The sequence below is a fragment of the Equus quagga genome, chromosome 5 (genome assembly GCF_021613505.1).
Source record: "Equus quagga isolate Etosha38 chromosome 5, UCLA_HA_Equagga_1.0, whole genome shotgun sequence".
Taxonomy (NCBI): domain Eukaryota; kingdom Metazoa; phylum Chordata; class Mammalia; order Perissodactyla; family Equidae; genus Equus; species Equus quagga.
Window position 1 is genome coordinate 102,587,780 of NC_060271.1, and position 18,790 is coordinate 102,606,569.

Genomic DNA, 18,790 nt, shown 5'->3' on the forward strand with positions numbered 1-18,790 from the left:
CAGTAATGATTCATCCCAAGAGGGATTTCACCCTGTGAGACTAGTAAATAATGCTCCGATTCATGAACTCCACTACTTGGATGTCTGCAAGAGAACAGCTGAGTTAATCAAAAAATAATTAATGTATTGGCTGGCACATTTGGGCAAAATTTGTCACACTTGTCTAAACATCTCCAGACGATCCATCACTGTTGCTGCAAGGAGCCTGGAGAAATCTGCGGCCTGATGAACCAACTGGTTTACACTCACATTTATGAATTTCCCACTGAAAACCTCCTTGAAAAAATTGTGTAGGCAAAGTGAAACACTGAGAGAGAAATTTTTTGCCTCAAAGCAGGTGCAGAGTTGTGGTTAAGAGCGTGGACTCAGGGGCAGGCCAGGTGGCGCAGCGGTTGAGCTCATGTGTTCTGCTTTGGTGGCCTCGGGTTCTCAGGTTTGGATCCTGGGCATGGACCTATGCACCGCTCATCAAGCCATGCTGTGTCGGCATCCTGCATAGAAGAACTAGAAGGACTTAGAACTAGCATATACAACTATGTCCTGGGGCTTTGGGGAGAAGGAAAAAAAAAAGAGGAAGATTGGCAACAAAAGTTAGCTTGGGGCCAATCTTCCTCACCAAAAAGCATACCTAAAAAAAAAAAAGAGTGTGGACTCTGGAGTCCCAATGCCTGGCCTTGAATTCGTCTCTATGACTCCCAAGGTGGGTGACTCCACCTCTCTAAGCCTCGGTTTCCTTCTCTATAGAATGGTCATAACATCTCCTAACTTAGGTTTGCTCTGACCACTCATGAGATGATCTAGGTGAAGCACCTGGCACGAGGTAAGCGCCTAATAAGTGTGTGGGGGAGAGGGAGCTGTGATCTTCCCTGACGGAGGAGAGGAGAGTCCACATTCCAACAGGGAAGTGGAAAACTAATCCCTAGTTAGTCAACTGACCACGTCTACCACCACCGCCACTACCCCCAAAGGAGACGAGGCTGCCCTGACAAGGTACCTACCTCTAGAAGAGATCCCAAAGCAATTCATCTAAATTCTGGAAAACATCAAACATATACAGTAAAAACAGTCTTAAAACTAAGGAGTCTAGCGGAATATATTTAACAAAAGAAGTGCAAGACTTGTATACTGAAAACTACAAAATACTGTCAAAAGAAATGAAAAAAGACTTTAAATAAGTGGAAAGACATTCTGTGTTTATGGATCAGAAGACTGAACATTCTTAAAATGGCAGTATTCCCCCAAACTGATGCACAGATTCAATGCCGTCTCTATCAAAACCCCAGCAGGCTTCTTTGCAGAAACTGACAAGCAGATCCTAAAATTCATATGGAAATGCAAAGGACCCAGGATAGCCAAACAATCTTGAAAAAGAACAAAGTTGTAGAACTCGTTTCCCAATTTTAAAACTTACTACAAAGCTACAGTAATCCAGGCAGTGTGGTACTGGCGTAAGGACAGACATATAGTTCAGTGGAGCTGAACTGAGAGTCCAGAAATAAACCCTGACATTTACGATCAATTGATTTTCAGAAGGGTTCCAAGACAATTCAAAGGCGAAAGACTAATCTTTTTTTAAACACATGTTGCTGGCATAACTGGACAGCCACATGCCAAGGAATGAAGTTGGACCCCTCACACTGTATATAAAAATTAACAAAAAATGGATCAGAGACTTAAATGTAAGAGCTAAAACTATGGAACTCTAAGAAGAAAACTTAGGAGTAAGTCTCCATGACCTTGAGTTAGACAATGGTTCTTAAATATGACACTAAAAGCACAAGCAACAAAATAATTAAAGTAGACAAATTGGACATCACAATAATTAAAAATGCTTGTCCTTCAGGGGGCCGGCCCCATGTCCGAGTAAGTTCGCACACTCTGCTTCGGTGGCCCAGGGTTTCGCTGGTTCGGACCCTGGGTACAGACATGGCACCGCTCATCAGGCCACAGTGAGGCGGCATCCCACATGCCACAACTAGAAGGACCCACAACTAAAATATACAACTATGTACTGGGGAGATTTGGGGAGAAAAAGTAGGAAAAAAAAAAGATTGACAACAGTTGTTAGCTCAGGTGCCAATCTTTAAAAAAAAAAATGCTTGTGCTTCAAAAGGCACCATCAAGAAAGTAAAAAGACAACCCACAGAATGGAAGAAAATTATTGCAAATCATGAATGTAGAATATATAAAGAAATCTTACCAGTCAACAATAAAAAAACAAATACAATTTAAAAATGAGTAAAGGATTTGAATGGATATTTCTCCAATGAAGGTATACAAATAAACTATCAGCACATGGAAAGATGCTCAACATCATTAGCCATCAGGGAAATGGGAATCAAAACCACAGTGAGACACCACCTCATACCCACTGGGATGACTATAGTCAAAACACAGACAATAACAAGTGTCAGTGAGGATGTAGAGAAATCGGAACCCTCGTACATTGCTAGTGGGAAAGTAAAATGATGCAGCTCCTTTGGAAAGCAGTTTGGCAGTTTCTCAAATAATTAAACATAGATTATAAATACAGATATATATCATAGACATATAAATAATATTGTATGATTTCATTTATGTGAAATGTCCAGAGTAGGCACATCCATAGAGCCAGAAAGTAGGTGAGTGGTTGCCAGGGCCCAGGAGGAGAAAGGGAGGGGGCTACCAGGAGTGATGCTAAAGGGTATGGGGTTTCTTTTTGGAGTGATGGAAATATTCTGAAATTAGTGGTGATAGTTGCACAACTCGGTGAATATACTAAAACCACTGAATTATACACTTGAAAGGGGTGAATTTTGTGGTCTATGAATTATATCTCAATAAAGCTCTTATTTAAAAACAAACTATGGGGTGCAGGTGCCCTCAGTGACTCCAACGTGGCCGCCTGCATCCTTGTCATCTGGCTGACATGGTGAGCTGTAGAAGGGAACCCATGCCTCTGTTCTGTTCTGTCCGGTTCTCCTCCCCAACCTCCCTATCTCAGAGCACTACCCTCATAACCGAAATTCCTGCCCACTATCACCAAGGAGCAGCAATAACCAGAACAACAACACAGCTCGTGCTTATTGTGAATTATGCGTTAGGTATTGCTGGAACCTCGGCCACACAGGCCAAGCCCCACCAGCTCTCAGCTGGGTCACCATAGGAAATCTGCAGGGGACACAGAGGGGTCTTCAACGGCTCAGCATGTATCCCTCACAACAGCACTCAAGGCCCGATAGGATCAGCCCCCATCTCACTTTTTGGACCTCAGCTCTCTAACTCTCCCTCATTTCGCTCCAGTGCACTGGTAGGGTTGCCAGATAAAATACAGGACACCCAGTTAAGTTTCAACTTCAGAGAAGCAATGAATAATTTTTTAGTGGAAATATGTCCCAAATATTGCATTACTCATTGTTTGTCTGAAACTAAAATTTAACTAGGTATCCTGTAGTTTTATTTGCTACACCTGGCAGCCCTGCACATTGGCCTCCAGGCCATGCCTGAAACACATGAAGCACACCCCGCCCTCGAGAGCTCTGTGTTTGCCCTTCTCTCAGCCTGAAATTCGCTTCCCCCAGATATTCACATGGCTCCCTTTCAAACTTCAGGTTTTGGTTGAAACAGGGCCTCATCAGAGGAGTGTCTCCAGACCAAGTTCTCCCTGGCACGCCCTCACATTTAGCATTCATCACCACCTGACACGGTATATATTTAGTTCATTGAATGCCTTCCCCTTAGTCGACCCGAAACTCCCTCAGGGCAGCGCTTCTTTTATTCACTGATGCATTCCCACTGCTTAGAACAAGGCCTAGCATGGAGCAGACAGTAAGTTAATGTTTATTGAGTGAATATAGAAGTGTTGAGCATGGGTCATCTCATCTAATGGTCCCAAAAGTCCTATGAGACAAATACTGCCATCAAGCATTCTTCATAGATGAGGGATCTGAGACACAGCAAAGCCAAATAACTCACCCAGAAGCCCACTGCAGCCAATGGCGGGACTGGTTCCGACACAGGAGCCAGCCCCCGGAGCCCATGTTCTGGCCCACCTCACTGTAGCAGCCCATCGTTCCAGCAGAGGGGCAACTGGGAGCTAAGGCAGCGGGAGTCTGTCTCCCTCCCATTTCAATTATTCCGGGTTAGAGGGAGGAAGGAACTATCGACATGTCTCAGTGTCTGTACTTGCATCAGACTCCTTAATCCCAGAATTTCATTACACTACTTGATTTTGCCTGCACAATTATTGTTCAACGTAAAGTGTATCAAATAACCACTTAAGCACCCCTGTAATAGAGAAGTCTATGTGGATGTCTGTACTCACTTTTATTTCTTCTTGAACATCAGAACTGCGGAAATTTAAATCAGGTTGCTCTTTCATAAACTGGTGAAAATAACATTGGTTTCGTACTTCGTCAAAGTGCCAACTGGAGTTTCCGTATACGCTTAACTAGCAAACAGAAAATAGCAAATCAGTTACTTAGCAGTATTCATATGATGGTATTGCCCACAAAGAAATGATAATTGCCATCCCTGGCCCCATGGAGGCTGAAAGCACAAATCTTCAGAATGTTTCTTCTAGAGAGAGCACTAGGTAAAATAATTCCCTACAATGCCACCGGCTAGCCTAATCCCCTAGAGACGTGTTTGTGCAGGAGAAGCTGTTCATAACAACCACAACAGCAAAGCAACGCTCTCAAATGCAGGACAAGGGCAACTTCAGGAGCAGATATTTCTAACATATTTTCTTGAACCTGCTGTCCAGGCTCTGGACCCCTGTTTGTGAAGAAAAGCAAATGATGGTCAACTTGGGAGAGAGACACATTCCATTGGTCTTGGAGTTTGAATCCAGATAGAGTGAATATTTAAACTGTGTCCTCCAAAAAGTATTTGAATCATTCACTTAAAAACTCCACTAGCCTTCAGGAAGAAAAGAAATCTAGCCACTTCAAGTGTTGGTATCCAGCAGCATCCGACACTGGTGCTGACATCCGTGGCTCCACAGCATGACTCTCCTGGTTGACCCTCTCACATCCCTTGCCACTCTTTCTCAGTCTACTCTGAGGTTCCCTAAATGTGACAGTTCCTCAGGGCTCAACTTGGGCCATTTGTCCACCTCCAGCTAAAGAGAACATCTGGACAACACTCAGAAACCGAGGGATTTTATCTAATCTTTTTCTTTTGAGTTGGAAGACCCAGTCACCCTGGGTCCGCATTTCCATGGCAACAACCGGCTGAAGCTAAGTAGTAGCTGCTGCCTTTCGAGGAAACACACCCTCATCAGCTCACCTCATGGCCCACCTGGACACAAACCAGGATACGATATTTACAGCATATATAAACCAAGAAAATACCGGTATCCAGAATACAAAAAGAACTCCACAAATCTACTTCAAAAGGACAAACTATCTGACAAAAAATGGGAGAAAGAAACAAAAAACAGATATTTCACAGAAATGGAAGCTCAAGTGAATAAATGTATGAAAAGATGTTCAACATCATTAGTAATTAGGTACAGATAAAATTAAGACTTCAATGTGATAACAATTTATGTTCACTTGGTAAAAATTACAGTCTGGCAATGCCAGCAATTCATGAAAATGTGAATTTTTTATACTGCTGTTGGGGATATAAATTGATATCCCCACTTTGATAATCAATTTGGCATTATCTTGTAGAGTTGAGCATGTGGTATCCTGCACCCAGCAATTTCACTCCATTTAATTTCACTTTCATTTACTCTTAAGAAGCTCATCACATGCGCCCCAGGAGAAATAGATTAATGAGAACGTTTACAACATCATTAGTAATAGTAAAAAAAACTAGCAAGAACCCAACCACCCATCAGCTGAAGGGTAGATAAGTAAATCATGGAATATTCAAACAATGGAATATTATACAACAGTGAAAATGTATGGGCCACAGTTACCAGAAACTACATGAATGAGTATTAAAACCAATGAGTGAAAAAAAGCTACTTACAGAAGACTACATGTAGCATGCACTTCATGAAGTTCAAAACAGGAGAAACTAAATAAATTTTTTTTTTAAATGTAGCATATGTAGGATAGGCAAAAACAAAAAGCAGGGACAAAGAAAATCCCAAAATTCAAGGTTGTAGTTACCTCTGAGAGGAGGCATAGGGAGGGACAGGGAGGAGCCCCCAGTGGTTTCAGCAGTGCTAGTTATGTTCAAGGTCTTAATTTGGGGATGGGTTCACTGATGTTCACTATATTATTATCTTCCCCAGCTTAGGAATATATTATGTATATATTTAAATAGTTTTATTCAGGTACAACTGAATACAATAAACTACACATATTTAAAGCATACATTGTGATCAGTTTTGACATATGAACCTCTCACCACAATCAAAATCGTGAACAGGTCCATTCTTTGTGATCCCTAATCCCACTCTCCCATTCCTCTCCATCTCTCTCCCATCCCTAAGCAACAACTAGTCTACTTCCTGCCATTATAGGTTAAGCTTGCATTTTCTAGAATTTCATGTATGTGTAATCATGTAGCGTGTTTTTTTGGTCTGGACTCTTTCACTCTTCAGAGTTACTTTGAGATTCATCCATGTTGCTGCGTGATTCAATAGTTCACCCCCTTTGATTGCTGAGTAGCGTTCCATTGTATGGTTAAACCACCAGGTGTTTATACATCTATCATATATTTTTTTAATGTATCAACTATTACATTTTTAAAAAATCACACAACTTTGGCTACAGTGGAGAATTGATGGAAGGATGGAAAAACTGGATGCCAAAAGAGGCAGCTGTTACAGTCCCCTAGGCAAGAGATGATATGGTTTCAACTACGGGTGGCAATTTTTGAAAGCAGACTGTGGAGTTGGACTGACTAGATCCAGTCCTCAGCCCTTTCATTTACTAGCTTTGTGACCTTGGGCAAAGTACATAACATTTCTTTGTCTCAGTCTGCTCATCTGCAAAACAGAAATTAAAACCTAGCTCATAGGGTTGTAGGGTAGATTAAATGAATTAATAAATAAAAAACACTTAGTACAGAGCCTGGCACATGGTAAGTATTTAGGAAATGTTTGCTAATTTCAGTATCATTTTAACAAGTGGGTAGGTTGGGAAAAAGAAAACTTATGGAGGTAAAACTGCCAGGACTTGCTGGTGACCCGTTCACCAGGCTGCATTTTGGGACCATTCGTTGAACCTGGGATACGGGAGGCTGGGAAGAGAAGATCTCACAGATGGCTTTGATACGTGTCAATTTTGAATACCCTTGGGTCATCTAAAAGTTGATGCCCAGGAGCCAGCCTGCTTAAATGTTCATGGAGAAGGTCAAGAAGAGAGAAGGAGAGAGCGGAGTGGGAAGAGATGATCCAGAGTAAAAGGCTCCACAGAAAGCAGGAGAGAAAATGAACCAGAGCAGGCGGAAGGACTGAACTGGGACAGGAGTAGAGTTGCCAGATAAAATACAAGACATCCAGTTAAATCTGAATTTCAGATAAACAATGAATAATTATTTATATGAGTATGGTTCATGTAATATTTTATACTAAGAAATTATGCATTGTTTATCTAAAATTCAGATTTCATCAGGCTTCCTGAATTTTTATCTGTAAATCTGGTAACCCCCAGCCAGGAGGGACATGGTTTCTGCTGTAAAAGAAGTGAACCGGAAGAGGGCGGGAGTGGGGACAGGCAGGTTTGATGGCTTCTATTCTCTCTTTGAAGTAGAGTTTGCTGCTGAGAGTGATAAGACGGGGAGGAGGTAGGTAGGATATTTGAAGAGGAGGAAGGGCGTGTTGATCAAGTGGATTTGGTCAAATTCCCAGGAAGACTCTGGACGGCTCAGTTCAAACGGGGATAATGAGTATGTGATGCCTCCAGAGCCTCAGATGCCAAGGTTCAGGCAGACAAGTAGATGGTAGGGTTCATTTATGGCTAAGGTTTTGTTGGACAAGGGAGTCAAAAAGTCAGAAAGGCAAAGGGGTCTGGAAAGTAGCAACACAGTTACTGAACTAATGGGATCTGGAGTCTAAGTTAGACAGGGCGGGAAGGAGGGCAGGAGAGGTTAACAGAGACTATAGCTTTTAATTTGCTAGAACACATCAGCTCTACGCTGAAATCAGAAATCCAAATGACATTAGGAGGCTTGGGTACCTTATTTCTATTTCTTTGGGAAACTTTTTCCCCTTCCAGTAAACTATACCAATTAATTTTTTCCTTAAAAGGACTTTATAAACAATCAGTTTAATCCCTGGAGATCTGCCCATTTTCACTTTGTAAATCAGGCAAGTTGGCACTTACCCAGTTGTTGGGTGGTTTGGTTATACCATTTTCCTGAGTACAGTCATGCCAGATATAATAATCCGTATATTTCCCTGTCCGGGTCCGACTCAACTGAAACCAAGGATGTTTATCACTCGTGTGGTTTGGTATGAAATCGATTATTAATTTTAAACCTAATAAGTGAAAACATTTCAAATGTTAGGAAAAGATTCTATTAGAAAAATAGATGACAGTTAAGGAAAAAACGCTTTAAGTAAGCATTTGGAGAAATGCTTTCCCCAGCCTCCACCCGCATCCCATTCATCTTCCACTCAATTCACCTTTATCATGTATGGCTGCAAGCAGATTCTCAAAATCTTCCATTGTTCCAAAAATGGGATCGATGTCTCGGAAATCTTCAACACCATGTCGGAAATCTTTAAGGGATGATTTATAAAATGAAGTAATCCAAATAGTTTTTATATTTAAAGTTGCGATGTAGTCCAGTTTATCTTGAATACCTGAAGAAAAAAGTCAAGGCCATGAAAAATAAGTAATTTGGTTTTTAAGTTGAAGGATTAAAAGTAAAAGGAACATGGCTGAGATTGAAATATTTATATTGAGACAGAAATATTTGGAATTTTGTTGAATTTGAGTGAAATTCAAATAGCAAGGTCTAGTTCTATAAACAGTAAGAAATTAGTCTTTTAGCAATAACCTTTGACCTTTAACATAGATGCATAACATTAAAAAATCTGGGGCCGGCCAGGTGGCACAGCGGGTGAGTTCACACACTCAGCTTTGGCGGCCCTGCATTCGCTAGTCTGGATTCTAGGCACGGACCTATGCACCGCTCATCAAGCCATGCTGTGGCAGGCATCCCACATAGAAAATGGAGGAAGGTGGGCACGGATGATAGCTCAGGGCCAGTCTTCCTCAAAAAAAAGAGATCTATCTGTGGCTTGTTCATATTTTCTATTTCAAGCCAAGAAGACAGTATTGTTAATTTATTCTCCACATGGTTTTTGAGCCTAATCTAGGCCAGGTGATGGGCTGAGTGCCAAGGTACAAAGAATAATACATGGCCCCTGATGGGCACACGATCTAAGTTGCACTGTCCAGTGTAACAGCCACTCGCCACATGTGGCTTTGAGCACTTGCAATGTGACTAGTCTAAACCAAGATGTGCCATAAATGTGAAACATTGGACTTTGAAGACTCAGTATGAAAAGAAAGACTGTAAAATATCTTCTTAACATTTTGATATTGATTATATGTTGACATGATATATTGGATATATGGGATTAAACAAAATATATTATTAAAATTAATTTCACGTTTCTTTTTTACTTTTTTTAATGTGGCTCCTACAAAACTTACAATTATATACGTGATTCACATTTTATTTCCTTCGGACAGTGCTGAAGCCAAGAATTTATACAAAACAGAATTCTAGACTTGGCTGAGATACCGGAATGAAACTTTGATCTTGGAATTTTGCAGGATAGTTAGCAGATAGTGTGTTTTTTGCTCCTAGTTCAGAGCCCTAAATGCAGATTCAGAGACTTGAGTCTGGTATTCAACCTCCAGTAACTTTCTGTGGGACCCTATGTGGCTTCCTACAGTCAGAGCTTGTCAGAGGGCACACAGCAGACTGGAGGTCACTGAGACCAAAGCACAGAGCTCTTCCCCTCTATCAGGCTGCTTACTTTTGCTCTCTTTGTACCTCACTTCCCCCATATGGGTGGCTGTGAGACCCCACAGAGTGTCAACTGGCAACAAAAGGATTTTTATTTAAGTCAGAACAACAGTACAATATAGCTTAAGAACAGGCACAAAGGAACAGGATGATAAAAACAAAGGGACTGGACAGTCACAAGTAAACAGGGGATCCCAGATCCACATTCAGAGGACAGAAGGCAGCCACCAAAAACTGAAACCCGGAAGGGATTCTTCAGATATTGACAACAAAATCCCGAGGACCTCAACGACAAATACCTGTCCATTACAGGAAGCAGCCAGTCCCTCCAGGAGAAGTTACTGGAAACGACAAGAGCTAAGTAGAAGCTGCCCCACGTCTAGGGAATTTAGGATTATCTGGAAGGAGATTACAAGGGAGGGCCAGGAAGTGAGGAGTGTACCTTGGAGTTTAGGGATTCTAGCTCTATTCCATCAAAAAATCACTTTCGTGAAGTGCTTACTGCATAAAAGGCAGCAGGTGCTAGGGCCACGTGGCGTGGCAGGGGTGTGGAAGGGAAGTCACCAGACATGTTCCAAGGCAATATCAGAGGGTACCACAAACACGGTGCAAAGCCCCCCAGGAGCTCAGGGAGGGGAGCCGAGCTCTAATAGGGGGTTACACACAGACTAATGCAGGGCACGGGTTAGAGCTGCACCTGGAAAGACAGACAGTATTTCAATTAGTGAAGATGCAGGAAGATTAAAAAAGAGAGAAAATTGATGCGAGTGTGAAAAAGAAAAGCCTTTTATTAGTTATTAAGGAAAGCTGGAGGTTTCAAGAGTTTATGTGTAAGATTTAAAGTTAGATTAAGCTCATTCCCACTTCCCACACTCTATTAAATCATTCTGTTTTATTTTGTCCAAATCAAATATTTTTATCAAAAATAACCTTGCTATTTATTGTTTCTTATTGTTGCCCTTAACCAGAGTGACCTTATCAACCAGCTGCCCAGGACGGTTCTAGTTTGTGCCTGCCGTGAGGCATAATTTTACTTTTTAAAGCATCCCAATTTAAGCAATAAATTATAAGTATGTTTACACATAACTCACTAGGAAATTATTAGCATAACTTCAAAAAGGTAATTCTTTATTATTTTTCTTTACTAATATGAATATTGTTGGGTTTTTTTCTTTTTCTTTTCTTTTTTTTTTTTTTTTTGGTGAGGAAGATTGGCCCTGAGCTAACATCTCCTGCCAATCTTCTATTTTGTATGTGGGATGCCACCACAGCATGGCTTGATGAGCAATGTGTAGGTCCCTGTCAGGGATCCAAACCCACAAATCCTGGGCCACCAAAGCACAGCGCATAAACTTAACCACTACCCCACTGGGCCAGCCCCCTGAATATTGTTTTAAATAATCCTAATTCAAGTAATGACCAATACACACTGCTATGCTTTTTTTTTCCTTTCCTTCATTTTGCAGGATTTAAACTTTAAAGACTCAGCCTACACCTTTTAAAGACATCAGATAATCAACTATATTTAACCCAATAATCAACTATATCAACTATAAAGATAATCAACTAGAAAGTGCACAGACACAGGCAACATTTCAGGAGGAAACCTGCTCATGTAAGAAGTTAGAACTGATGACCCATTAAGCACAGGCATACTTCGTGGGCAATAAATTAAACAACTCTCTGGAGGCTCAAAGGTCTCCAGCAAGTAGCCTTTTGTTCTATGGGAAGAATTACCAGTTCTGTTGAGTGGCTTTTAAAAACACCATAAACAAGGAAAAACTTGGCATGCCAGTCATATTGGAATGTGCTTACTGCACAACTCAGGAATAATTCATTTTTAAGGATTCAGAGAGCCATAAACCAATGTCATCCTGGCCCAGCCCTAGACTCTTCCCAGGCACACACCTTTGAGATCTCCGTTCCCATCCTTGTCACTGTCCTTGAAAGATCTCGGGTAGATCTGGTACATGGGCCCAGCCTGCCACCAGTCAAGGCACTTTGGAGAGATGGCGATGATGGCTATGGTGGCCCCAGTGAGCACAAGCACGGAAGCCACCGTGAGCCAGAAGATGATCTCCCGGGGCACCCGGTAGCGGGCCTGGTGCGAGAACTGGAATAGCACCTCCTTGGGCATCCCTGCATAGGGCCGGATGTCCTTCAGGTCGGGCTCTGTGGGGCCAAGGATGTGCAGGGCAGTGTGCTGTGGGCTGTCGGCTGGGCTGTCTGGATCCGGGTCCCTCTCTAGGATGTCTTCATTTTGGACAAACCCGTTGTTTGTCTGGCCTCCCTTTATACTCATTCCGATGGAGTCTTTCTTGCTTTTGTCCTCAGCCATGTCTCACGGTCTTACCCCTGCAGAGTGCCTTCCTGAAATACAGAGGTGGGAAGGGAGCTGGCTGAAATGCTTGGCTGTGTTAATGAGCTTTACGTGGTTTATAAATAAACCTGGCTGGACAAAGTCCAGCCAAGGAAGAAAGGGTAAAGGTAAAGGGGGTTATAAAAATATTCTGTTTACACCCCTGAGGCTGATATAGCTACAGTCACAGCACTGAGGGGGCTCAGACCTGAACTGGTCAAGGGGCTGAGAGGAGGGGAAATGGGAAGAAGAGGCAGGGTTCCACTGCAACTTAAGATGTTACTTGATTGAATAACCAATGTCCACAGCAGCATTATTCACAATAGTCAAAAGGTGGAAACAAGCCAAGTGCCCATTAACAGATGAATAGACAAAGAAAATGCGACATATGAATACAGTGGCATATTACTCAGCTTTAAAAAGGAAGGAAATTCTGACATGCTACAACATGGATGAACCTTGAAAACATTATGCTAAGTGAAAGAAGCCAGACAGAAAAGGATGGATATTGTATCCACTTACACATGAGGTGCCTAGACAAATCCATAGAGACAGAGAGTAGAAGGGAGCTTACCGGGGTTGGGAGGAGGCGGCTGCTGGGGAGTTATTTAATGAGGACAGAGGTTACATTTGGGATGATGAAAAAGTTCTGGAGGTGGATGGTGTTGATGGTTGCACAAAGATGTAAATGTACTTAATGCCACTGAACTGCACACTCACAAAAGTTAAAGTAGTAAATTTTATGTTATATGTATTTTACCACAATAAAACAATTAGCTTTAAAATTTTTCTTTTAGCAGGGCTGGCCCCGTGGCCGAGTGGTTAAGTTCGCGCGCTATGCTGCAGGCGGCCCAGTGTTTCGTTGGTTCGAATCCTGGGCGCAGACATGGCACTGCTCATCAAGCCGCGCTGAGGCAGCGTCCCACATGCCACAACTAGAAGGACCCACAACGAAAAGGACACACTATGTACCGGGGGGGCTTTGGGGAGAAAAAGGAAAAAATAAAATCTTTAAAAAAAAAAAAATTTTCTTTTAGCTAGGTATGAGAAAAAGAAACAAATACTGAATTTTGCAAGGGAAAACAGGCTTTTCCGTATCTTTTGTTTTGAAGGTCTCTTCTCTTCCTACAAATCCAAGTTACTGAAGCTAATTTTATCTCAGTTCACGCCAACCCTATAAATATCTATTTACATGCTCAATTCGCCTCCAGGTGTCTTCAGTCTTGTTTGATATTTTCAGAGAAGGAAATGCCTGCCCATTCTTGGACGCACTTTCCAAAGATTGGGGTTGAGGAGGAGAAAGGGTTCCACGTCTAGGGAGTTCAAGTGCTTTCCAATAGTAAACAGTTCTTCACACAAGCACTAAAGAGTTGTTCAATCGTTGACAGGTGTAAAATGCAACATTTGCCCCCGTGAGATAACCGCATTAAAGTTAGGTGCGCTTTCCTAGAAGATTCTGTAAGCCTTCAAAGAATGTGATGATTCACTGTTCTCATTTAACCAATGACACTTAAACAGCCCTATGAATCATTTGATCAGATAACAAGAAGTTTTTTTCTTTTAAATGTTATTTGCATTCCTGACATTCCTGTTGTTTTGTAAAGTGACATAGCAGCAGTATATGGTACAGAGAAATGAACTATTTGATTTTGAACAAGGTGCTTTTAAAAATGAGTAAATCCCAATACCCAGCTCATTGAATGCATCCAATAAGTGGCATCTCTCATTATTACTAATTATGCATATTGTGTACTTTTTAAAAATCAAAGGGATTTATCTTTTATATCTTGAAATTGCTTTATCTCAAACACATAAGGATAATTTTCACAACAGGAGCTAATTCTTGAAATTCAGTTACTATTTGGGGAAAAAACAGTGTGCAAAAATACCCACAGTTTTAAGATAATTTTAAGTTATAAGAAATAACTTTTAATTATAAATTCTTAAATTCTAAGTGTACAATCATATAAATGCAGAAAAACTCACATCATATCAATATGCTTTCATGACAGAAATGTTCCATTTCAACTTCTCTACATTTTATTTAAAATAACAACAATGCTACTTTGAAATTCCAGAACATATAAACTAGAATCTTTTAAAAAACAATCTGGAATAATTATTCTGTCTCTGGTGGGAAGTTTTTTTAAACGATAAAAGTAACTACAAAAGAAGATTGCTTGAATTGATTGAAAATTTTTGAATTTATTATATTACAAAACATACTAACTGAAGATCATATGACAAATTGTGAAATATATTGGTAACAAATATGCCAAAGAACTTATGTCTTTAACGTTAAAGGTATGTATATTTTGTTAGACAATATGTATACCTATATGAAATTTCATAATATCAATTTAAAAATATAAATTTCAGTAGAAAACTTGGAAAAAAGAATATAAACAGACATTTCACACAAATCAACTCCCTAATATCAGAGAAATAAACAAGCATTTTCAATCACAATGGCAAAGAACTTCTAAAAGATAATAGTGCCGGCAAGGGTCCAGTGTGAAGTGACATCATAATTCTAGAAAGTAATGTCACAATGTGTATCATGAATTTTAATCCTGCCAGATTTTAAAATAAAAACTCCAGAAAAATAAAGAGTTGATACTAAAGAAGGGATTAAGTCAAAAGATCAACTGAACAGATTGGATTCACCCAAAATAGAGCCCTATACAGAAGGGAATTTAGAATAAGATAAGGCAACATTTCCCATCAGTGAGGAAAGGAAAGATTACTTAGTGAATGATGTTGGACGACTGGATAGCTATTTGGAAAAGAAAATAAAGCTATACAGCTTACCTTATTCCTGACATCAAAATGTTTGTTTGGTTTTTTTTTTAAAAGATTTTATTTTTCCTTTTTCTCCCCAAAGCCCCCCAGTACATAGTTGTACATTTCTTTTAGTTGTGGGTCCTTCTAGTTGTGGTATGTGGGATGTTGCCAGAGCATGGCTTGATGAGCAGTGCCATGTCTGTGCCCAGGATCTGAACTGGCAAAACCCTGGGCCACCGCAGCAGAGCGCACGAACTTAACCCCTCGGCCACGGGGCTGGCCCCCAAGATAAGTTTTATGTGGATCAGATTTAAAAGTAAAAGTAAAACTGTAAAAATGCTAGACAGAAATTTGTGTATTTTAAAAAAATAATCTTGGAGTTAGAAAGCCTTCCTAAACGTAACACAAAATACAAAACCTAGACCCTATAAAGGAAAAAACTGGTAAATTTTATTCCAAAAATTGAAAACAAACAGAACAATCCACAAAGATAAAAGGCAAATGGCAAGCTGGAAGAAAAGATTTTCACAAATATGACAAACTAATTTCCATAATATAGAAATTGATTATACAAATTAACACTGGAAAATAGAAAAATGGACAAAAGATATAAACAATTGACAGAAAAAAAATACAAGTGGTTAATAAACATGAAATGTAAATTTCACTAAAAATTAAAGACATAGAAATAAAAATAAAAAGGATATACTACATTTAAAGTATAATTTTGGCCAAAATGAGAAAGTTTGATAATACCCAGCATCAAAACATCAAAATAGGGAACCAGCACTCTCATACATTTGTGGTGGGAATGTGAACTAGTGCAACCTTTGTGGAGAACAATTTAGGAGTATATGTCAAAATTATAAATTGCATAACCTTCAACTGCTAAAACTTTATCTCAGTGATGTAACCAGTAAGAAATATGCACAAGGATGAACACTGCAACAAAATTGGAAACAATCTAAATATCCATCAATACGGAATTATCTACATAAATTACGACATATTCAGACAATGGAATACCACATAGCTCCTACAAAGAACAAGTTTATTTATCTGTGCTGATAACAAAAAATGCTTAAAATATAGTGTAAAGTGGAAGAACTGTTTTAAAACAGTATGTGCAGTACAATCAGAATGGTGTGGGGGAAAAAAGGTACATGCATGTGTGTGTGCATATTGAATCTTCAGCTAGTGGTTGACTGGAAACTGAGAATAAGAGAAGGATGACAATAATCCTTGGACTTTTACTTTTCACTTGACTCTGACCAACTTAATTGCCCCAGCATATATGACTTTTGTAATAAAGAGAGGGGAGAAAATGTTCATTTCCTTTAACTCAGTAATTCCAGTTCAAAAAAAATCTATCTTAAGGAAATAACTCAAGACAGGGACAAAAATTTATGTATAATAAAGCTTATTAATTACAGTGTTATTCATAATAGCAAACATTGGAAACAACCAAAGTGTTCAATGATACCAGACTAACTAAATAAATTATTGTACATCCATGTGATAGAATATTAGTCATTAAGCATATTTTCAAAGATTTTTAACGACATGGAAGAAATCCCACATTAGCATGTTGAGTGAGAAAATGCAGGATATAAAGAAATTATCCCAATTATGTGAAAAAAAAATTCATACATGTTTGTAAAGTCCTATTAGAAAACATGTTTAGTGTTTATCTCTGGGTTCTAAAATTATGGGTGACATTCATTTTGTACTTTAAACTTTTTCAGATTTTTCTAATTTTTTTGTAACAAATATGTGTTACTCGTCCATTGGAAAAAAATTATTTAGGGAACCCCGAGTTGAGAGTCTACCTAGAACTTCCCGTCAGGTGGTAAAGTTCCGTATAAGGTGACTCCTAGCAATAGCCACCCAAAATTTATAAACATCCCATATCTAAAAGAAAGAGAAAAAAGCAAACTTCGAAAAGCAGAAAGAAAACATGGATTCACTGAAACACTAGAGGGAAGAGGAAGTGGGCAGTAATCTGGAGAAGATACCTACAAAGCTGAGAATTCCAAGCCAGTACAAAGGTATCGGTATTACTTACTTTCCAGGAGATTTAAAACGAAATATTGATTGTAGAAGCCAAACACACTACTGTTTAAACTTGTAAACACGAATACGGAAGAAGAACACTAAGGAAGCTTTAAGAGCTAACTCAGATAATCAGAACCAAGAATCAGAGATAATGAAGATAAACTCGCTCAATAAACTCAAATTCCAAGTGAGTTACACAATCACGATAATAGAGCAAAAAAGAATAAAATATCTAGAAAACAGAATAATGAGGAATACCACAGGAGCCAGAAACATCTTGCAGTTATAGAAAGAAACATATAGAAAGCAGCAATCAATGAAAAAAAAAAATACATATATACAATGACTTTCAAAGCCATCATACCATAAAGACTTCTACTCAGCAGCAAACCCAGCAAAGTGACACATGGCATGTAACCTGTCAGAATTGTGAACATTTACAATAGAAGAAACATTTTCCATATTTTATTGACCTGTTTACAGCCTCTGTGAGCTAAGGGTAGGATCTGCAGCATAGTCACCTTTAAGCTCCCAGCATCTAGCTCGGTGCCTGATACATTATTAAATGAATAAAAGAATAGTCCCTTAAAGATGGATAGACCTAACCCTATGCCAAAGAAGCAGGAGGCAGAGGAAGAGGAAGAGGAAGAGAAAGAGAAAGTGGAAAGTATACTCTGCACAAAAACATAGATTTTTATCACTTAGTCAAATATTCTTACCTTGGTACAGTTCAATGAGTGAAATTTTAAGTCAGAAGAAGTGAGATTCAAGCCGTGCCTCTACCACTTGCTCTCTGCTCGATCTCAGACAAATCTGCCAGCTTCTTTAAGCCTCTGTTCCCTCACTGTAAAATTTAATTTGGTTCCAGGGTTAATGTTATAAATATAGTCTAAAGCAAAATGGTTTTTAAAACAGTTCCAATTAGAGGGAAACAGAAAAATAGATTTGTCCCAGGAAGAGAGAGAAGTTCAATTTATATAACCATTGAAATGCAAGAATATTTAAACACGTTTTTGCCAGCAGTTAAACTATTTTGAAACATTTTGATAACCAAATGTGACAAAACAAATAGCAAAAGAAATGTTAACAGGACATGAAACTGTGACAAATGTCACAATGAAAATTTACTTTCCTTCACATATAAAGAATTAATGCAAACATATAAAATCAATAGCTAAATTACATTCAATAAAAGATTAAAAGAGGGGGCTGGCCCCGTGGCCGAGTGGTTAAGTTCGCGCTCCGCTGCAGGCGGCCCAGAGTTTCGTTGGTTCGAATCCTGGGCGCGGACATGGCACTGCTCATCAAGCCATGCTGAGGCAGCGTCCCACATGCCACAACTAGAAGGACCCACAACAAAGAATATACAACTATGTACCGGGGGGCTTTGGGGAGAAAAAGGAAAAAAATAAAATCTTTAAAAAAAAAAAAGATTAAAAGAGATTGCAAAAGATATATATGAAATTAACATCACATAAAAGTCATTGCAGGAGAGTACCTTCTTGATGAAATTAAAAAACACAAATTAAAACATTGTTAAATTCCATGATAGATTAATTGCATTAATTAATTAATTGCCCAATTAATGGCATCCCTGTATCCATGCCTTTTGCCCCATAATTTCTTTTCTTTTTTTTTTTTTTTGAGGAAGATTAGCCCTGAGCT

The 18,790-nt window shown here is 39.5% G+C and overlaps 1 protein-coding gene across 2 annotated transcripts in view; it reads right to left on the minus strand.

Annotated features, from left to right (window-relative positions):
* Window positions 1–18,790, minus strand: part of SLC3A1 (solute carrier family 3 member 1) — a 49,047-nt gene that overhangs the window by 21,299 nt on the left and 8,958 nt on the right. Inside the window, exons 2-6 of one of the 2 annotated variants that reach the window (XM_046661077.1) lie at window positions 17,845–17,969; window positions 11,836–12,297; window positions 8,570–8,749; window positions 8,268–8,422; window positions 4,304–4,429 (exon numbers count right to left, since the gene is read on the minus strand). In XM_046661077.1, the coding sequence (XP_046517033.1) occupies window positions 4,304–4,429; window positions 8,268–8,422; window positions 8,570–8,749; window positions 11,836–12,265 (891 nt within the window). In that variant the 5' untranslated portion in view covers window positions 12,266–12,297; window positions 17,845–17,969. Of the gene's footprint in view, window positions 1–4,303; window positions 4,430–8,267; window positions 8,423–8,569; window positions 8,750–11,835; window positions 12,324–17,844; window positions 17,970–18,790 lie in introns of those variants that run through there. The other variant, XM_046661078.1, reaches the window with a different exon arrangement.